The 22,833-nt window shown below is 43.4% G+C and overlaps 1 protein-coding gene across 4 annotated transcripts; it reads right to left on the reverse strand.

Annotated features, from left to right (window-relative positions):
* Window positions 1-1,910: 1,910 nt before the first annotated feature.
* Window positions 1,911-17,742, reverse strand: ARPC1A (actin related protein 2/3 complex subunit 1A). 4 transcript variants are annotated; one of them, XM_035131785.2, is made up of 11 exons: window positions 17,607-17,714; window positions 17,040-17,197; window positions 13,949-14,053; window positions 13,213-13,317; window positions 8,815-9,037; window positions 7,988-8,095; window positions 6,888-7,100; window positions 6,308-6,383; window positions 4,993-5,186; window positions 3,788-3,878; window positions 1,911-1,949 (listed from the first exon to the last, which is right to left on the reverse strand). In XM_035131785.2, exons 3-11 carry the CDS (start codon window positions 14,010-14,012, stop codon window positions 1,911-1,913), a joined length of 1,113 nt encoding a protein of 370 aa, XP_034987676.1. In that variant the 5' UTR covers window positions 14,013-14,053; window positions 17,040-17,197; window positions 17,607-17,714. The 4 variants fall into 4 exon arrangements, with proteins under 4 accessions (XP_034987676.1, XP_060138401.1, XP_034987673.1 ...); XM_060282418.1 differs by having other exon boundaries at window positions 16,984-17,197; XM_035131782.2 differs by having other exon boundaries at window positions 16,944-17,197.
* Window positions 17,743-22,833: the final 5,091 nt, after the last annotated feature.

Raw genomic sequence — 22,833 nt, forward strand, 5'->3', positions numbered from 1 at the left:
TATTACTTCCCCTGATTTGGACATCTGACTTCTGTTGAGTTTGGAATCGCTTTGGGATGTTTTCTACTGCTTTAGGGTTTTTTTGCATCCCTTTAAATATATTGTTTATTTTTGCAAACCTTGGGGTTCCCCCAAGCATGTTGATACCTTCCCCTCTTCTTTCTCGGTAGCTGTTTTAGCCATGTAGCCATTATAACTCAGCACCTGAGTTCACTGTTATATGATTGGCAGTTCACCATGTGGAGATTGCACCTTTACTTTAAGCAGCTATGCTTAATTGGGAAATTCCATGGCTTCTCCAACCTTTTCCCATTCCTCCAGTCTTTTCATCAGCTCTGGTGTGTAAAGAGAGTCAAAAGAGAAGCTGCTGCTGCTTCTCTCGTTTTTGTCAGAGCTAGGCACCAGATCCTGCCGCCCTTGGGTCATAGCTGCCAAGTTCTCCCTTTTTTTTAAGGGAAATTCCCTTGTGCTGAAATTCCCTTGGGTGCCTGACAAGGCCCCCAGTGAGAGTGGCCTTGCCTCCCCCTTTTTCCTGCTCCTGCCTTTTGAGCTGCAGGGCCTAGCTTCCATTTCATAATTTCCCCCAATGCCCCAGAGCGGTGCTACACTAGGTATTGTGGGAAATTAAAAGGGCAACCACCATCTACTTGGAGCACTACTATTCCAAGGCCCATAAGTTGAGGCGGCCCACCAGAAGGCAGTTTGCACACAGCCGCTTCATAGAATCATAGAGTTGGAAGAGACCACAAGGGCCATCCAGTCCAACCCCCTGCCAAGCAGGAAACACCATCAAAGCATTCCTGACATATGGCCGTCAAGCCTCCGCTTAAAGACCTCCAAAGAAGGTCTTCAACTGAAGAGATTATTAGTTGTGCCGTTAAGAATACAGGAAGCTGCCTTCTACAATGTCAGATCAACCTACAGTAGCTCAGTATAGCCAACGCTGACTAGTAGCAGCTCTCCAGAATTTCAAAAGTTTTCTCCCAACCCTTACCTGGAGATGCCAAGGACTGAACTGGGGCCTTTTGCAATGCAGAGAAGATGCTCGATCACTGAGCAAAGTGAATGTGCACTGCATGGTTTTCAACTCTGCAAAGCTCAAATGTAAACCAAAAGTACTCAGAGTGATGTAACTAACATATGGAGATAAGTAGGTAGAGGTATTTAGGCCATATTATTACACCATAAACCAGGCATCCCCAAACTGCGGCCCTCCAGATGTTTTGGCCTACAACTCCCATGATCCCTAGCTAACGTGGTCGGGGAAGATGGGAACTGTAGTCCAAAACATCTGGAGGGCTGAAGTTTGGGGATGCCTGACATAAACTAATCACTCTTTCCCAACATTGGGTCCAGCTCCTTACATCCCTGGCCATTAGCCATGTTAGCTGGGGGTGATGGGAGCTGAATTGGGACAACAGACTGGAGCATGATTTTTTAAGACTCCCTTTCTCTCTGCTATTTTGAAAGATGGGAAAAACAAGAGACCGTTATGCGTTTCATGTCACATAGTTCATGCCAATCTGAATCTCTTCCACTGGATTATATGTACACAGGAATTACACAGAGAACATTTGGAGTTTAAAATTTTATTTTCTAGCAGACATGTTTACACAAAATTCCCATTTTAAGTTAGTGATTCATACTTCCTGCAATAAACTATTTTAAGGAGCAGCTTTGGCAAAGAATGGAATGAAACAACCAAAAATAATAAAAAAACAAAGCCAAATATATACCACAATCACAGCTGATTTTCAAACCAACACATTTCACCAAAATTGGGGGATGAAAAGGAAAAGAAAAAAAATCCACCAAGTCGTCATTTTCTCAGTGCTTCAAAAAGTGACCTATCTTCACCATCCCTTTTCAAGTCTGTGCAGGTGCCAGAACGAGTTGTCTTGCTAGAGAATTTACATGATCTGCAGCCCCTGGATTGCGGACTCTAATGTCTAGAGAGAGAGAGAAAGAGAGAAACCATTAGCCATGGCTGTTGGGGGGGGGGGAGGAGCTGCAGTTCCATGGGAGTGCAGAACAGAATCTTGGGCACAAAATTCAGCTGTGACACTCTGCTGTTATTAAAGGCAAGGACATCAGAATTTCCTAGTCCCTATGAGTAAGAAAATGTGCTCAAAGGCATGCGGGCAATACTTGGTGAAATATCAGAACCTGTAACAGGGGGGCAGGAGGGAGAGAATATGTGTAAGATTTTTCTGTGGTTACCAATAGCAAGGGGCTTCAACGCCTACCTAGCTAGCTCTTTGCCCCTCTCCAATTTGAGGGCAAAATGCAAAAAAAACCCAGAATGTGAGAATTCAGCTTTTCGTGGTGCACAAGTTATTGGGAAGCTTTTTTGTGCAGCCCCAACTATGGCTGCAGTCCTAACCCCACTTTCTTGGGTGTAAGCCCCACTGCATTCAAAAGGACTTACTTCTGCGTAGACATGGGTAGGATACCATCTTACCACTGCTATTTGGATTATTTTTTTATTAGCTGTCTTTTTAAGACATGTTTTAATGTGGTACACCACCCTGGGATCTTTTCATAAAGGGCAGCACATAAACCGAATAAATAAAATAAATTTTAAAATAACAAATTCACATGAATTGATGCAAACATTCACGTCTAATCATCTAAATGAGTCTGCTCGGAGCAGTTGGAGACAACTCAAAAGTGGCAAACGTCTGCCATTCAACATAAGAGTCAGTATGCAGTTTAATATGGTCATGGCTTGAGGACTACGGCTGTGCAAAGCTATGGCAGGAAATATTAGCCTCCAGTCCCCCAACTTCAAGTCTTCCTGTCTAGAATCTAGATTCTGGAATCTCAGGAGACACTGATGAGACAGAGACACCTACTGGGCAGTAAAAGGAAATGACAGGAAGGTTGCACATGCTAAGCAAAATTCATGCTAAGCTCACCCCCCCCTCGAATTCAGCACTCTATTGCAAGCACAGGAAACGAGAAAAGAAACACCATGCTGTGTTTTGTACACTTCCCCCCTGTGCATGCAACACAGTTTTCAGTGACCTTGTGACCCTCCAGCAGCCTGCTGTGTAGGGAAACGAGAGGACCTACATGGGAAGCTGTCTTAATACTGTTTGTCCATCTACTCTGACCGGCAGAGACTCTGCAGAGTATCGGGCAAAGTTGTTCCACATCACTTGCTGTAAGAGATGCCAGGGACTGAACCTGGGACCTTCTGCATGCAAACCATACATCACTGTGGCATGCACAGTCCTTCCAGTTAGAACAGGACACTGGCCTTATCTAGCAGGTTCTTCTATTAAGAACAACTTAAGGAAGTTCATAGTAGGAGTTACGCATCCTTTCCTTGCCTTCCCCCCCCTCCAGCCAGTTGTGCCCCTGAAAAACCTCTCTGGGGTTGGGGGCCTTCTTGAACCATGTGAAACGGGGTACAGGAGAATCATCCAAAATTGGGTGGATGGGAAAATTTTCTTCTATTCATTTCCTTAAATTGATTTCTTAGGATCCAAGGCTTCACCCCCAGTCCTAGCCACAGCTGGATTATTGCAAAAAGCTAAGCAGAGAGGGGATGGAGGACAAACAAAGCACTACCAAAATTCCTAAAAGGGACAGAAATTACCCCGTTTAACAAGATTAGTCTTGAGTAGCACCATCTGCCAAATAAGCCGTTTGGGGACAATACCTCCAAAGTCTGACAACAGGATCCCCAGGTCCCTGTTACTAAAATGATTAACCCTAATGCTGGCCTACAATATATTAACAAGGGTGCTAATTTGGTGTGGGCAGTGTCGTCAAAACAGACCTTGAAGTCCCAGATGGTCATTGCTCCATCAATACCAGTGGTGCAAAACTTGCGGCAATCTCGTTTGTCCACCTCATAAATAGACACTTGGCTGCAAGAAGAAAAGGGACAGCTTTAATCCCTGAAGGAGGAAACAGGATTATTTCAATATACCGTACTTAGCACTAGACATTTTGCGCTGTTTTAAGAAACAGAATGCAAATAATTTTTTCCCTTCCTGGTCACAGTGACTGAGTCTAACCTTACTGCGCCAGAATAGAGTAGGCAGAATGCATGCAGCCTGATAAAAGGATTTCCTCCAGCAGTAACTGCAAAATTACCTGCAGCTAGATTCATGTTAGAGCTATTGATTCAAACATTTATACCCATTTTCTATATGAAAAAAATGGCAGCTAACCAAGCTAGATTTATAAATGAAACACATTAATAAACTACTATAAAAGCAACAATACAAAGGAGAAACAGAAGCCAATAGATTATATTTTAAAAGCAGCATCTAGGGGGAAAAACTTGCTGGAATAAAAATGGTCTTTGCTACCCATGGCTTGTGGAGCTGATTTGATGGTGGGTTTCACACTTTGCTGCTTGCAATGACACACTTGGGAAGAAATAAAGTATCACAAGGTAGCACCTTCTGTTGATCACTAAATGTAGAGAGGCAATATACCTCTGAGAACCAGGTGAGGTAGAGAAGCTACTGGGGAAGGGATGACTTTCAAAGACTATGGAGGATAAAGCTATCAATGGCTACTAGGCTATGTTCTACCTACAGTGCTGGAGGCAGCATGCCTCTGACTACCAGGAGCTGGTTAGCACAAGTGGGGAGAGTGCTGCTGCATGTAGGTTCTGCTTGTAGGCTTCCCCTAAGGCACCTGGTTGGCCACTGTGAAAACAGGAATGCTGGACTACCATGGGCGTTTCAGCTGATCTAGCAGTGTTCAGCATCTTCTGACATGTGCATCTTGACCTGGATCTTAACATTCTCATGGGGGCTCCTTCCCACACCAGGAATGGCCACCTTATCTGGAGTGGGGAAGAGCAACAGCAAGGAAGAGCACAGCCCAAGGCTCCTCATGTTACCTGGCAGCGCAGGAAGGAGGGGAGCTGCAGTGCTTCTTCCTGCGATGCTGGAATAATACAAGTAACAGACTGTACAAGTTTCAAGGCCAGGTAGGCTGCAGCTTGAGCCCTGCTGTGCCACCTACGTGATGCTGTTCTGATGCAGCGTCTCCAGAGTAGTGTTGCGGTCCTCCGTAGTGGCTCTCTTGTCCATGTTGCGGAAACGTTCCATGGCTGAAATATTGCGTTGTATGCTCTGCTTGGGAATGTCCAGCTTGGAGACAAAGGTGAGGGTACCACGGTCGTCACAGTTGAAGAGCATCGGGCAGCAATCATGGCCCTGTAACAAATCAGCAGAATGTGTCTATCTGGTGCTTCAAACCTACTACCAATTACTTGCTTGGGCGTGGCCACCTCCTTTTAAAAAGCTTAAGTCTTCACGCTAAATAAGAAAATTCCTTCAGTAGCGCCTTAAAGACCAACTAAGTTTATATTTTGGTATGAGCTTTCGTGTGCATGCACACTTCTTCAGATACACTAGAAACAGTGTATCTGCCCTTCACGCTAAGGGCAGCTTCAAAGGTTATAGCTTTCCTACACAGAAATAACTTCCATGAATAACACCCCCACCTCAAACAACAACAAAAAACCTTTCTGCAGTTTACCAGTGTGGTGCAGAGGTCAAGACTAGGACTAGGGGAGACCCAGTTTCAAATCCTCATTTAGCCATGAAGCTCACTTAGTGACCCTGTGCGAGTCATTGTCTCTTAGCACAACTTAGCACAACATTGTCTCCCAGCACAACTTAGCTGCTGGGAGGATGAAATGGGTGGGGAACAGCAACATACACCACCTCGAGCTCTTTAAAGGAAAGGCAGAATATAAATAAATCTACCATGTTTTTTGGAAAGTTGTTTGCCCATTGTGTATTTGTAAAACTCTTAAGATGCCATAACCAAATTTTCCATGATAGTTCTGGTGACCAAGCAGTTTTTTGTCTATGTTTGGATACAAGCTGGATACCATTTTCAATCAACATGGTGGGCTGAACGTTTCAAAACTACATTGATTTTAGCCACTGGTTTTTTTAGAATGAGAAATGCCAGACAAGAGGCTGCTAGTGGAATGATAAATAAACTAACACACATGTATGCATTTCACTGAGGATGCTGTGAAGCTGCAATTGTTCAAGGTTGCTTAACAAATGTGCTCAACATGTGAATGTGACAAAAATGGCAATGCTTGCTCATTGCACACAAACATATCTATACACATAGTGCCTGAGATCATCTGAAGCTGCTTTAGATTAGGCAATACTGTATCTGTGCAATCATCGGTATGCAATCAAGACATCAAGGCTTTTGAACAGGGCAACTAATAAGAATCAACAACGTAACATTAAGTCTGTGCACAGTTGTCCCTAAAAAAATTGATGCAAGTCAAAAGACAGAAGGCACTTACAGCAGCAACCACACTGTTCTCCGAGACGAATGACACACTCAGCAATGGGAGGAATTCTGTTTTCAACTGCGAGATCCTAAACCCAAGAAGATCACTTGTTAATGATGCATCACACAGAAATCTCATAAAAAGTACCCCTCTTACCAGCTGGTTAGGACAGAAGCTGGCATTATTACCCAGTTTCATGACTGCCTTGGCTCACTTGGCCAGGTAATTTTGATACCGTTTGTTAAAAGTATGAACCAGGCAATTAGTTCTGCTGTTAGGCTGTACATTCATCCCAGTCCCTACTTGTTGTGCATTACAACCAGGATACCAGCTGCCCATGACTGGGATGGGGAATCTGTAGGCCTCAGTCATTGCTAGACTGCAACTCTCATCAGCCCCAGCCAGCATGGCCAGTCGTCAGGGATTATGGAGCTACATCATAGCAAATCTGGAGGGCCAAAAGTTCCCCATCCCTGGCCTATAAGTTAAATATGCTGAGCAAATATACATTAGCGCACCACTGCCTGGAAGTAGGAAGATTATGACCACCATGTCAAGAAAACTCACCCTAAGATTCTGCTAAATTACTTACATCATGTTTTTGGAGGCATCTGCAACCGACACAGTGCTATCATGGCTGACCCAGGCCAGGCGGTTGCCACTGGCGGAAAAACTGACGCTGTGGACCCAACCACCACTTCCTGCGCCACCAAATTCAGCCATCAGCTGCCCAAAGGGCATTTTGGATCCCCAGGGTGTGCTGGCCGGTTTCTCATCCACTTCCTTAATATAAGCTGAAAACACTCTGCAAACAAAGAAGCAGAAGAGGAAATTAGGGGGGGCTCAAGCCTACCTTTGTGCAGAAATGAAATTGCTAATTTCAAAGGCAACTCAAGTATCAAAGTCAGCAAACTAGCCTCACGTAAAGCTCTCCCAATGTAGTTAACAGCAGTTTCTGAGAACGTTTAACATATTGCAGTGTTTGGTTTAATTTATATTTCATATTAATAGCTATATAAATGAGGTATGTCTACCAAGATAATTAGAGGTCAAGTAGAGAGGCAGAGTGCAAGCAGAGAGCCACAGGAAGGCTGACATGTGACACTAAGACAGGCACTCCCTAACCCAGGGGCTGTAATGCCAAAGAGAAAACTGCAGAAGAGAGAAGAGGTGCCAACTTGTGCAGGGGGTGTGATGCTATGGTTGCAGTTCCACCTCCACAGGTCCCATTGTTCCATTTTGGTATGGGAGCGATCAACATGTAAACTGATACATTCCCAATCTGGATTATGGGCATCAACTACACAAACTCAACACGACTGACACTCACCAACCCTTTCACACCTGGAAGTAAATTCAGAAAAGGCATGTGCGACTGTTCCCACTTTGAGCATGAACTCCTATTGTTTACATCTGCACCACAGAACTGCTCGGGACACCGCAAGAGCAGTACTTGTCAAAGTAGGCTGACTTGATGGCTGCCATGTCGACATACTCTTTGCCATATACTGGAATACTTATTATCCAAACCCTTCACCCAAATTTGATAACCTTTTCGCTGCTGCCTCTTGCTGCAGTCTTCCCTTCTGCTGCTGGCAGAGGCACTGGACATGCAGGGTGTTAAAGAGCTGCTGCTAATCAGTTTGAACAGTCACCCAAATCCACTTTGAAAAGTGCTTTGCATTCTCTCACCTGCATTTGAAGTCACAGGATCCAGCTGCAAGCAAAACATTGTTGGGGTGCCAATCTAGGCTAAGGACAGTGGAGCGAATGGGCTTCTTAATGTGCTTGCTCACCCACCTGGACGGGAGGAGAAAAATCAGTAAGAAACTTGTAATCGTTGTCCTTAGGTTTATACTGCAGCTTCAGCATTGAAACAGCTGTGCAAAGATTTACCGTATTTTTCCATGTATAACACGCGCCTGTGTATAACACACACCCTAGTTTTTGGGGACTCCAAATAAAGAAATCCCCCATATGCACTATCTGTGTGTAAGACGGCACCCAATTTTAAACTTGAAAAAATAGGGGGAAATATAGTCTTATACAAGGAAAAATGCAGTATTTCTTTCACAAATAATGGGCCTTTTAAAGGAGAGCAACTGAACTGTTGAAGTAATTAACCTTATTCAAGATAAATGTTTTACAGATAACTTGTTAGCTACCAGCTGCAAAAGTAACATTAGCAAAGTATTTGAAACTCTTGCCATACTGAAACCAGCAGAACCCATTTACATTCTCAAGTAAAAGCAACAGAATTGTTTCCATTCTCAAGCAAGTAATGAAAGGCTTTGAGCACACAGGGCTACCCTGCAATTTTCTGGCTTGTTGCCATAATGAGAAAGAGACTCAAAATGGTTTCACACCCTTTAAAATAATGCAGAGGAGAAAAAGATTTAGACACTGAAGCCTCAGAATTTAAGACCTCACTGGCAGCCAACCAACTATATTTTAAGCTTGTCACTGTTGAAGCAAGCTGAGGAATGAGAAGAGAAGCAGATCTGCATTAGGCAACTCACCAGTCATTTTCAGACTCAAAGTAGCACACAGATATGAGTCGAGCTCCACTTCCAACAGCAAATTTGTTCTCCAAAGGAGACCACTTCACAAAGGTGGCTGCTCGGTTGATCCTCAGAATCACCAGGGTTGGCTTCCACACGCCGTCCTTCTGACTCCAGACGTAAGCGTTACGGTCAGCACCACAAGTGACAATGCGGTCGCTCTTGGGAGCCCAGTCAATGCCTGCAAGTATGAATACAGTTTCGTTTCTTTGATGCCACATCTTATTCACATACTGCAATCCTACCACCTCCTAATCATTACATTTTTAGTCTGCATTTCTTCCATGATAGAACTGCAGGTGGCATCCAGACACTTCGGAATCCTGCTTAGTTTTAGCAAAGTTGTTGAATCAGGTCCCTTTAGGGTGTCCTCAAACCAGGAGCTAGTAATCCACTACTTTAACTTTAAGTCACCGTTTTAAGATCAGTAGAGCTTCTGTCTTCAAATCCATCCATGGTTAAGTTGGTGTTGTTGTTTTATATACAGTATTTAAGTTTATACGATCGTATGCCTGTGTGATCCAAGTCTAAATTGGAGGCTGAGTCACATAAAAACAAAATGAACAAAGCACCATGTTTCTTGCTTTGCCAATATCAAATATTTAACCAGAAGAACACCTTTCATATACTGTAGATTTCAAATACATCCTACCTTGGAAGAGTCATGGACAGAAACAGTTATGGGAGCATAAAAAACCCCACTCAAACTGAACAGAATTAAAGCAAATGTACTGTACTGTTAACCTACAGTTTAAAGTCCTTATTCTTCCACTAGCTTAATTCCAACTTCAAATAGGTCAGCTTCATAATGTTTCTAAAAGTCACAGGGGCTATGACTTTAGTGGGTCTATATGGAAAAGGTGTATTGTAGCCATCGAGTTGTCACTCAGTAACTTCTCTAAGCACATATTGCTGTTGAATGGCTGGAACTGTTAAGAGAGCACCCACAATCCATTTTTATCATGATGGGACATTTAAGCTAGAAATGGGAAAGCTTCAAATTTATGGCAATGACAACTTGCTCCAGAAGAAAGGATATAATAGAACCTTCAAATTCCTGGACGGTATAAACAATCCTGAAATGAAATGGCAACTAACAGGCCCAAAATAACCATCTTACAAACTCCTCTGTTCCTCCTAATCATGTAAGCAAATCCCAATGAAAGGTTTTATTGGGAAATATCTCAGGCTGGAGACTTTCTCAGAGTTGAAGGTAGTTTGAAAAAAGGATTCCTGGTTGCAATGTGTACAGTAGACTCATCTCTACAAAACAGCTTTACCGTATGTATTCAACACACTGGCCCACTTTGCATGTAACATGAAGTCAAACAAAAGCTTATTGTGCTCCCAGAGAGGGGATTGCAAGCACTTTGCTTGTGCGCCAATCTAAGTCATATTAGTGGCCCAGACAAGCTGAAAGCCAAGGACAAACCTTGGTTACAGCTTGTGGCTTGTCTGAAAAGAGCTAAACCATGAGCCTGAATAGAGACAACGTGATAAGATACACTCTCTCCTCTTTGGGAGCCTGCATGTTTACTCATTCATGCTAAGCCATGGTTTGGTTTAGCATTACATGCTAACAAGGACACTGCAAAGGGTGTTTAAGAAGGGGCAAAAGGAGTCTGTATGGGAAGAGTAATGTCTATAAAGAAATAGCTGGGCCTTTATCAAAGCAGAATTTAGACAACTCCTGCCTCTGGGTTCCAAGAACCACTTCTTTGATTCAAAAACACAAGTTATTATAGCATCCAGTTCTCCCCCTGCAAATTCAGAGCTCTAGTAGGAGCTTGGTCTCAGCAAAGTACTGTGGTTGCAGTACCTGAACAGTTACAACTTTATTCATGGGCTTTCAAAAATGTTTTACAATGTTTGGTTTTCAACTACATATGACCAATGCAAACAGGGTGTCAGATGACAATGTAAATATGCATACTCTTGATATGATGGTAACTAATTCTCAAACTAGTTTCCAATGCTACAGTTTTAAAGAGCCAACAATAAATATTGCTAGTGTAAGATAGTAAGTCATATGAAAATGTTTCTGAGCAGAAATGAAGATGAATTATTTGCAACCCTTTGGGAAAAGGGCCAAAGCTCAGGGGAGGAGTAAATGTTTTTCTTGCTGAAGTTTCCAAGCTAATCCACAGGTACAGCAGAAAAACCCTTGCTTGAGACCACTGAGCCATTGCCAATCACCACAGATCGACATGGACTGACAGTCTGAATCAGTAAAAGGCCACTTTCTGTGTTCCTGTTTCCCTGTCTGCACAGTTCACCCAATATACCATTTCTTACTGGATCCTACCTGCATTTAGGACTCAAACTGCATCCATTTCTAAGTGCATGCCTGCTACTGTTGCTGGAGCCTTCTAACAACAGATTAAAGGTAAAGGTGGGCCCCTGATCATCAGGTCCAGTCGTGTCCGACTCTGGGGTTGTGGCGCTCATCTTGCTCTATAGGCTGAGGGAGCCGGCGTTTGTCCGCAGACAGCTTCCAGGTCATGTGGCCAGCATGACAAAGCTGCTTCTGGCGAACCAGAGCAGCGCATGGAAATGCCGTTTACCTTCCCGCCGGAGCGGTCCCTATTTATCTACTTGCACTTTGACGTGCTTTCAAACTGCTAGGCGGGCAGGAGCTGGGACCGAGCAACAGGAGCTCACCCCATTGCGGGGATTCGAACCGCCGACCTTCTGATCAGCAAGCCTGTGGTTTAACCCACAGCACCACCTGGGTCCCCCTAACAACAGATTACCGTACATCAAATGAGAGAATTATATTTATATCTTCCTTAAGATACTAATAGTGAATTCATTATCCAAGTGGGGATCTTTACTACGTAGACAAACTAGCAGCATCTATGCACAAGACAGAGGAACCAACAGGTTCACAGGAACACCAAGGTTTGCAGACATACAAACACACAAACACACACACACACACACACACAAACAGCTCAATGTGGACTAAGCATGCTCAGTGGGCAAAGAAGTTATGTTTGCAAATGTGGTATGCATTCCTCCCCGCCCAAGTCACTGTGCTTTAGAACCTGAGCTTTCCAGTAAGCAAAAAGATTTCCTCATTTTTTATTAGAAAGAGATTCCCAAAATAAAAGCCAGGTATAGCTAGTACAACAGTGCCCTGGGTGATGGAACAAATCCATCTGCCTCAGCAAGATGCTATTTCAGATCTAAAGATAGCCATTTAAATGTGAGTCCTGCACAGCTCTCCCACATCTTCCTGCAGTATAAACTAAGCCAATACTCTCCCTCTCCACACAACATAAAAGCTCCAAAATGGTTCCTTGTGATAAATTATTACAGTGCAGAGCTCCCTCACCAACGCTATCTTTCTATCAGCCTCTTTATACCTTCTGTGCCAAATCCTTTCCTTCAAGAAGCTCAGGGTTGCTTATGTGGGCATATGCCATTTTTGTATCACAATAATCCTTGGAGGAAGATTAGGCTATGTTACAATATGCAGAATCGTGGCACAACAAACATGTACACAAACTGCATGAAATGCATTAACAATGCATGCCAATGAAAGCCAGGTTGTTTTAAAACACAAATTTAAACTCAAATATCACAGAATATTAAGATTAAGGTTTCATGTACAGTAAACAGACATGTATGACTTTTTCACTTATGAGTTTTCCTTGAATGCTAAGGAGAATTAAGGAGGCAGCATAGTGTTGGATTCTCTTGCTGCTAAGATGGCTTCCTAGAGAACAAGAGTTACTATAACCCAATGCTACAGTAGTGCTCATCATTTACTGTCTGATACCACTGCTTCCAGGCAGGCTTGCTGTTATAGGAATCTGCTGGCCAGCAAGAGTGTTTGATGCACCTGAAAGAGCATCAGAGGTAGCATGGAAGCCCAGTCTCCAATTCAAATATCCCTCAAGGAGAAGTGGGTGTCTAGATAAACGGGCAGGGATAGAGTCTGATGTGAAAAATCACATCTGCATTCTAGGTATGCAAGGTATTCTTCCATAGCATCTTAAGTATTTACAAAATATACCTGCTGCTTTTCAACTTTCATTCACAAAGTGGCACACACAAGAAATTTAAAATAGTTCACAAGAACAACTAAAACAAACTTTTACTTTGGAATGGGGCACAAATCCATGAAAACAACTCCCGGTCCCCAGGCAAAACCCTTTTTGACAGCAATTGATAGGTGTTCCTAAGAGAATCACCTGGATGGACACAGCTAAAATCCCACCATGGCAATTGTATTGTTTTGTTCAAAATGAGAAGAAGCAATTAAACAGGTTGACTTCCTCACTAGGTGTGCTTGACTCTTGCAATATTCAAAGGCCCAATATTCAAAGATGCAGCTGACACTTCTCTTACCTGTGATGTGTCCATTGTGCTCTTTCAGCTCATGAGCTTTCACCCATTGGTTCCCACTCTTCTTATAGATGTGAACTTCATGATTATTAGGGCTAATGGCAATCTCTGCCAAGAAGGCAAATTGATTAGTATAGCAAACATTTCTATTTTTAAGTAAGAAAGATTCAAAATCATAATCATAGCATATTCATGAAACTTGCGAGGAGTCTTTCCAACAAAAAATGCACTTGGCATACATAAACCCTCGGCATAAAAATGGTAAACTGAAAATAGGGAAAATCTAAAGCAATGGCACAGAAGCAGAACCCATAAAATAGTAGAAGCAGAAATATAATCCAGTCACAGGCAAACACAGGCCACCAAATGCCTGTGAAAAAAGGAAGAGTACTTTAAGGGCTTAACTACATAGAGGGGGAAATGACTCAGGGGCTGGACGTTGCAGGTGGTGAAAAGATTAAACAACCTTATTCACTGCTTTTATGGGGAAATGCTCCCCTCCCCCCCCAAAAAAAGCCTGCCAGTGTGATTAAATTACAGGGCACTCGTTTTGTTTATCCCCAACACTAGTGGGCCAAATGAAGAGAATCCAAAATCTTAGTACAGAACCTCAGATATTGGCAACATTTGTTTTTTTCAGTAAAGAGTTGCCCAGCTATGTGTATTCTGCAGCCAAGCTGGCTTTTCTGCCCTAGTTTATTGTCAGATATGAAGTCACATGAATTAAGACAGTACTCACGAGTTCGGTCCCTGTTCCAGGCGTGACAGGTTATTGGCTCTAGTAAGAACTGGTGTAGAGACATTCTGAACAAGGAATGATCTTAAAGCGTCAAGAGGGATGAAGCTGAAAGGAACAAGCAGATATGTTTTAAATTTGATGTTGCCCACTTTGTATTCATCCAATACTAAATGCTGCTAAGACAGGAATGTGACCCTTCAGAGGTTGCTGGACTCCAACTGCCATCAGCAACAGCCAGCATGGCGAACCATCATTTATGATGGGAGACATAGGTCAACAACATCTGGATAGTTCTGACTATTGCACCCTCTGAGTTTCTAACTGAACATAATTCCATCCAAGCTTAAGAAGACAGTATAAGAAACTCACAAGACCACACACATTTACAGGACCTGCCAACTTTTAAATGGGAAACTTATATTGGCATTATTCATTTAGCAACCGCAGTTTGCAGAAACTTAAGCCAGGAGACAAAATACCTGCCTCAAAATGACAAGGCAGCCCTGTTTAGGGAAGTTTTTAATGTGTGACATTTTAATGTATTTTAATCTTTGTTGGAAGCCGCCCAGTGGCTGGGGAAACCCAGCCAGATGGGCGGGGTACAAATAAATTATTATTATTATTATTATTATTATTACTATTATTATCATTACAGTATTTACAATGTCATGAGTAGGGTAGAAAACTAAGTGTAGCTTCATAGCCAGCATATTCCACTGAGCGGCTGCATCTTAAAAGGTAAGAAAATTGAATCATCTTAATGTGTATGTCAAGTCGATGACTCCTACGGCTTGGAATGTGCACAGAAACCACAGCATAATGGGTGCAACAGTTAAGTCATTTAAAATTATCAAAACCTACAGCTCCCCACCCCCACCAATCTACACAACTACATCACTATTCTCTCAAGAGTTACCCACACTTTGAGGAACCACTTTTCCATCATATACAATGAAGGAAAACACTAATGCTATCATCCACATCCCCCACTGGCTGCTAGACAAAGGTGTTGAGCAAAGTAAAAATCCAGGCAAAGACAAAAACAAATGAAAGCAAAGAGAAACTCAATAATAAATCTACTTTTTTTTATTAAAAAAAGACCCTAATAGTTCATCACCTGCATTGGAATCACAGAAGCAGAAAAATACCCAGCCAAAATATTCTGCTTTTAAAGCTACTGCAATTATTTCCACGGTTAAAGATATAGTTTTTCCAAATCACATTAGTGTTGGTTGGAAATTGCTGGGTGATTTGGACATTCAGCTTATACCTCCTTTTTCTTACCTTTGGGGGAAAAATCACCAGGGCAAACTAACTGCAGTTCCCCTTTTGATGCTAATACCAGATAAATACACCCTGTTTAGTTTGTTAGTCATGGTGCAGCTATAGCAGCAAAACCGGACGCCTTCATCTGCCCCACCTGCAATTAAACATGTGCCTCCCATATCGGTCTCAACAGCCACAGCAGGTGCTGTAACTCTCCAATGGTTTGACTTCACCCCTGAAAGTGCACTCTTCCATTGTCTTTGCAGACAGATGCCACCAACAACACCTAACTGAGGCCAATCTCTATGCAACTCACAATCAATCAAGCTAGGAGCATAAAAAATATTGAAAGCAAAAGCTATTGAAAGTCACCACAATGAAAATTTAAACAATTGGCTGGATATACAAAGCATAAAACACCAGCTTCCTGGGGTGGAGGCAGAGAAACTTCTCTGCAACCCAGAATGGCAGCAACATAAAGCCTTGACCCAAGTGGATGAAATGCCAGCAAATGTCTAGGTGAAGAGGAAGGTGCTCATCTGGTGCCAAAAAGATGTCAGTGTCACCACCTGGGGCAGAATGCAAAGGGCAAAAGAATGCAAAAGATGGTGATAACCAAAAAAGTACTCTCCCTTGTTGCCACACAGATGTGTTGCTTTCCACATCTCAGAAATCTCACCTCCACCAACATTATGAGATTTTTAAAATCCCAGCTCATCTCACCGCAATACCAGCTATCCAAATCAGGATTTTTATATTACTTTCCAATGAGGAAGGGCTTCAGCTGGGAAGAAATGCCACTGGGGGAGGTGGGAGCTTAGGGGTTTTTATTTGGAGTGGAAATTGATGTGGAAGCATTTCTGAACATGGTAAACATGCATAACATTGACAACAGTTGAAGTGTAAGGTACAAATCAGCTCACTAAAAATTCCATCACAGTAAGAATCTATTCTAGATCGCTTTATTTCATAAATTTATACACTGCTTGATTCTCAAAGTAGTTTACAAAAAGAAAATAGTAATAAAATTACTGATAAAAACAGCTATGTAAAACATTCAAAAAAATTAGTCAGTGATAAACTAAAAAGTGACTAACACAAACATCAACTTTCTACATAGCAGGTGCCGAAAAGAGTACAGTGAAGGTGACTTGCCTGTTCTCAATAGACAGGGAGTTCCAAAGTGTGGGCACTTCTACAATTAAAATATCAAATTCTTACAAATGCGGAACAGGTATTATATGACACCTGTAACAGTGTCAGTTCCATAGACACTTTGATTTAAAGCTTGGCAAATATTAAGCTGACTCCATTAGCGCCTTTCACTTCTACAAAAATTTGGAAGCCAATACTCATTCCTCTTAAGACCACCTAGATCTCTTCTCAAACAGGAAATAAAGGGAGAAGTCTTATGTCTTCCTGCTAAGACTATTCAGCTCTTCCAATCCCAACAATGAACACAATCCCTGCATTAGAAAGACATTGTGATGATGGTGGAGCAAAGGCTGCCCTCCACCTTTAGCACCCTCATTGACAGGGCTGCCATAAAGGGGAGATGCAACGTGCCTGTGGTCAGAGATGCCCTGCAGTTCCCCAGGTGATGCCTCCTTCCATGTACGCCCTACCTGTCACAGAAATGACTATTTACTAGGAATAAGAACAATGACAAATCAATTGCAAACCTCTCTCTGTTGCCAGTAAGGGCAGAATGAGAGCCCAGCCTTATTACCTATTAGGAAGAGGCCAAGGATGAGAGCAGGAAATGCTACCTGAATCATCCTGGCACTAGAGGGGCAACGTGGTATTTCCATTCCTCATACTAGACCTGGATGTGACTTTTACTGTGAGACTATTTTGTAAGCTACTTCGAGTGTGGCTATGAAGCAAGCCCTGTCGTATGCCTTGTTTTGCCGCTTAAGATTATTCCAATATTTTGCATTCTGGGTTGCCTTCTGTCTGCTGTCAGCTGCTTCAGGGCAGGGGCTGTAAATGAAATGAATTAAGGGTTTGCTGTGAAGAAAGGAGGAAAAACGGGGGTGGGCTGAGAACGAATATACACGTTGCAGTGAGGTCACTGGAAATGCATAAAAATTCAATGCAATAAAATAAACATGATAAATACATACAGGTTCATTTACTAATTTATTTATTATTTATTATTATTATTGCATTGTTTTAATGGACGCATAATAGCCTGACAACCCCCCTACCCCCAATTATTGTTCCCATAATGGGGTGGGGGGGAAGGGCCTAGGGGGTTATCTTCTCCCCCCACCCCAATTTCCCCACAGCCCAGAGGAGGCGCTTCACTCAACCTCCCCCCCCCTTTTAATTAGGATGGAGGGAAGAGGGAAACCAAAGGAAATTAACCCCTTCTTCCCCTTTCACTCACCGTCCGGGCCTGAGGAAAGCGGCGGGGTGCGGGGGCCGGGGGCGGCTCGCGGACTCTGGCCAGTCAACGCGACTCCGCTCCGAGCGGCGCTCTCTGAGGGAATGCGAGGAAGGCGCGGCCACCAAGCAAGGGCCTGGCTCCGTCACAGGCCCGGCCCCCGCGCGCCTGCGCAATGCGGTTCCGGAGTGCCTCTCTCGCAAGGCGCATGCGTCACCAACGGCCGCCGGAGCGGCCTCGTTCGCTCACGGCGCCTGCGCGGAGTGTTGGGTTCGGGCAAGGTTGGAAGCCGGGCTACATTCGCTTACCGCGCGTGCGCTGAGGCGCTGCCGTGGGAAAGAGGCAGCCAAGCAAGCCGGCTCCCTTGAAGAGGCGGGTCTTTCACTGAGCCTGCGCAGATAAGAGTAGGTGGTTCGGAAAGCGCTTCTCCGTAGTGCGCTTGCGCGGGCAGGTGCTGTATTACACCCGCTCCGCACGTGGAAGAGCTGGATTGTCTAGTGTGGCAGGATCGACACTGTGGAACTCCCTGCCTCTTGATATCAGACGCCTTCACTATACAGGTATTTTTTCGGCGCCTGCTGAAAACATTCTTGTTTAGATAAGCCTATCTAGAAGTTCAGAAAGTTTGTAGGTGTTTTAATTTGTTTTTACTCTGTTTTATTGTTTTACTATGTTTTATTTACTGTAAACCTCCCACAGTGGCTGGGGAAACCCAGATGAGCGGGGTAGAATTATTATTATTATTAATTACACTTTGTATGTTTTGAAATACGGTTGTAAACTTTTTAGTAATAATTTTATACTTCTTTTTCTGTAAAACACTGAGTTTCCCCCCCACAACAAATTGTGAAAAAAAATGAAATACGGTAAAAGAAAAAGGCAGAGGGGAGAGTTTTTGCTAAAGTGCAGAAAAGGGAGGGGAGTTGACAAGGGGGTTGGTTGGCTCAGTCCCAGTTGGGTGCAAAATGGGTGGTGTGGCTGCCTCATTTCTCATACATGTCATGTACAATCTAGTTGAGATTCCTGCATTGCAGAGATTGGACTACATGACCCTTGGGTCAGCTCACGACAATCTCATGGCCACTTTTCTGGGGGCTTCATCGAACGCGGCAGGACATAGGATGAAGCTTTGTATTCAATTCAGTGGGACTTTGGAGTAAACCTGCAAAGGGGCTGTGTCGCAAGGCTGAAATCTTGTTGATCGATCCAGTCTCTTGACTAGTTCAAGGATATTTCAACAGTGTCCTTGACCAGATGGCCACCTGACCCCCTGCTTAAGCACCGGAGGAGCCAAGGCAGACTGTTCAACTGTTGAACCGCTTTGACAGTTCAGAGGTTTCTCCTACTTCCCTGCCATCCATTGGCTCTAGCTGTGTTTCTCATAGAACTTGAGACATTCGCAGGGAAACCAAAATGCTTGTTTACAAAGCTATTGTACTACCAACCTTACTGTATGCTTGTGAAATATGGAACACTTATAAATGCCATCTCCAACTCCTCAAGAGATTCCATCAACAGTGTCTCCCAAGAAATTTACACATCAGACAGGCGAACTAATACCAGTGTACTGGAAGAAGCGATCACCAGTGTTGAAGCAATGATTCTTCAACATCAACTTCGTTGGACTGGTCATGTTGTGCAGATGCTTGATTGTCGTCTTCCAAAGCTACTACTCTATTCCGAACTTAAAAATGGAAAGCGTAATGCTGGTGGTCAACAAAAGAGGTTTAAAGACAAGGCAACTTTTAAAAAAGTAGTATAAACACCAGCAATTGGGAAACACTTGCTTGCGAGTACACCAACTGGAGAACAGCCCTTACCAAAGGTGTCATGGGCTTTGAAGACACTCGAACTCAAGACACAAGGGAGAAATGTGCTAAGAGGAAGGCACGCTTGGCAAATCCACACTGTGATCAACTCACGCCCGGAAATCAATGTCCCCACTGTGGACGGTCTTGTGGATCCAGAATTGGCCTCCACAGTCACATTGTTAAAACCGTTTATGGAAGACAATCTTACTCGGCTACGAGTGATTGCCAAAGAAGAAGAGTTTTCAGATCTTGTACACACTTGCTTGGGAGCAAGCCCAACTGAATTTCAGAGCTTACTCCTGCATATAGAATTGTGCTGTCTTACATACATTTCATTGGGTGCAAGAACAACTGAATTTAATACACACCTTTGTTTTTAGTGCCCATCCCTGCTCTTAAGCAAATGCACATAAGGACGGCCATATTTAATTCTCCAGATAAATCTTCAGAATTAGGCATCAATAGTACACTAGGTGAAAGTATGAATGACTGCATTACTTTGTGGCAGGAGGGTTGTTTTTTAAGGTTTTTTTACAGATTAAAAGCTTTGCAACTAGGGCAGCTAAAAAATGCAGGAACAGAACACAGTGCCATGTGAATACAGTATTGTTTTTCAAGAGGTCTTTTGTTGGTGGGGAAAGTGAATGCTTCGGAGCTGTATCTCCTCTACCCACCCCAAGCAGGAATATACAATGCAGTAAATCTTAGCTGGCCGGAAATATTTTATGGTAATCTCTCAACTTTCCCACTTAACTTTGTTTCTCTAAGAAGAGGGGAGAGGTTGCTGAAATGAAGTGTGGAAAAGATAAATGGTGTCATGGGTTGGTTGGATGCAGAGAAATGGTGGAAGGAACCAGCTGGGGAACCCCCAGAGGAAGAAAAACCAGACGCCTGGGAATGGGGGTGGGACAATGCATGGTCAGAGGGAGGAGGACTGGGAGGAGGAGGTGTAGGAAGCTGAAGAGGTAACAGGGCTTAGTGGGCAGGGAGAATCTGTGATATAGCATCAGGGGGGGACCCCAAAACAACTTACCCTCGGCAAATCACCCTAATTTGGATAGCATTCACCCCTAGAAAATTTTTCTAATAATAATAATAATAATAATAATTATAATTATAATTTATTATAATTTAATAATAATTTATTATTTATACCCCGCCCATCTGGCCGAGTTCCCCCAGCCACTCTGGGCGGCATGCAAAAAAATATTAAAATACTGTACAGAATTCCATCAAACATTAAAAGCTTCCCTAACGCTTGGAAAACCCACATAACTGTATTTATCTCACATTGACTTCTTTCTGAATAGACATGTAAAGATGTTACAGTGGTACCTCGGTTTTTGAATGCTGAAAACCCGGAAGTAAATGCTTCCGTTTTCAAACGCGCCTCAGAAGTCGAACGGCTTCCGCTGTGAGTACATGTTATTTCCCCCCCAATTTTCTGCAAGACCACCCTTTGCACCTCGGTTGTGGAAGTCGAACAGTCTTCTAGAACAGACTACGTTCGAAAACCAAGGTACCACTGTATGGGGAATCTCTGGCCCTTCAGATGTTTCTGAGCTAGAACTCCCTTCATTCCTGCCTTGCTGGGCTGATGGGAATTGTAGTTCCACAGCGTTCTCCTCATCTGTAGTATTTTTAAGTATTTTATTTAAGTATTTGATGCATCCTTTATTTTGTATCGTAAGCTGCCCTGGGTGTTTATTTAAAGGGCGGGATACAAATAAAGAAAAGCAGACAGTTCCTCTCTTCAAAATCGTTGCTAAACCAACATATCCATGCAGAGTCGTGGAAAGAAAGAAAAAGAGTTCACCAAGGTTGTTTTATATGGGATTAAGCTTTATTAAGACTATGCATTCAGGACTATTTGCAGGAGACAGCCGAGGCCTCGCCCTCGTAACATTTTCCATCCTTGACATGAAAATGCAAGCAGGGTGGATGGAGAACAGACTTGTTCCAACTCAGAAAACATATCAATATAACCTTCTTGGTAAAGAAAATATGCTCTGGGAGAAGAGATGGGGTGTCAAGCTCCTGTATATGGTGGATGCTTTGATAACCCCCATTTCTCCCCATTCTCTTCCAACTTCCAACTTCCCCTCTGTCTTTTTCTCTGCGGGTGTCTTTTGCCCTTGGCTTAAGCTGCTCCAGTCCTCACTAGGGAAACCGTCTTGCAAGAGGTAGCTGTATGGAGACGCTTCGTCGATCCACCTGCAAAGTTAAGCACAGTTGGGGCCACATCAGTTGCTAAAGGATACGGAGGGAGAGCAGAAGGACAAACATGGAAGGGGCAAACAAACAATAGCCAGTGGAATAGGGGGTTGGACTAGATGACCTCCATGGTCCCTTCCAACTTACCTTCCAAGTCCCGGACTGCAGAATCTGGGACTGGCAGCCGTGTGACACCGGAAGTTGCGTCGACGTAACTTCCGGTGTTGTTTTGCCCTTCTATGGGCACCAAAAATGGCCGCCGGCGGCCTCGAAAGTCGCTTCTACGCATGTCAGGAAGTGCGTCAATGCAACTTCCGGTGTCGCTCTGCCCATCTATGGGCACCAAAAATGGCCGCCGCCGACACCGGAAGTCGTGTCTATGCACTTCCGGACATGCGTAGATGCGACTTTTGAAGCCGGCGGCGGCCATTTTTTGTGCCCATAGAAGGGCAAATCAGAAAGGAAAAAAATGGCCACTGGCAGGAGAAAATAACGGAGAAAAACGGGAGACGAAGTGATACGGGGGACCACCGGGAAAAGGTAAGTAAAAACGGGGGTTTCCCAGGGAGAACGGGGTACTTGGCAGCTATGCCTTCCAACTCCACAATTCTTTGGTGATCTAAGAATACAGAAAAATATCCTCATTCATGGACAGTCATGGACCCTCCAAGTGTCCCTATTTTCCAGGGGCGTCCCTGATTTAGAGAAACCAACCCAGTTTCTGATTTGACCCCGGAATGGCCTGCTTTTCCTTAGGATGCCCCTATTTTCATTGGAGAAATGTTGGCGGGTATGGAGTTATCCAACTCCCGAGCCATCTGAAGGCAATCCTGTATATGGATGTTGTTGGGTTTTTTTAAAAAAATGTTTAATGTTTTATTATGTTTTTATATATGTTAGAAGCTGCCCAGAGTGGCTGGGGCAACCCAATAAGATGTGTGGGGTATAAATAGTGAAATTATCATTATGGAATGGGATGTCCCTATTTTCATCGGAGAAATGTTGGAGGGGATGCAGAGCAATGCCCTTTCAAAATGTGTTGAGGAGTGGAGGGTTTATTGGGTTGTTTTCTGTTTTTACTATGTACTTTGTGTATTTATATTGTGATTTCATGTTGCGACTGCCCTGAGACCTGCGGGTATAGGGCGGGATACAAACTTAATAATAATAATAATAAATAATAATCTGATTAGCCATGGAGAGAA

The sequence above is a fragment of the Zootoca vivipara genome, chromosome 14 (assembly GCF_963506605.1).
Source record: "Zootoca vivipara chromosome 14, rZooViv1.1, whole genome shotgun sequence".
In the NCBI taxonomy this organism is placed as follows: Eukaryota; Metazoa; Chordata; class Lepidosauria; order Squamata; family Lacertidae; genus Zootoca; species Zootoca vivipara.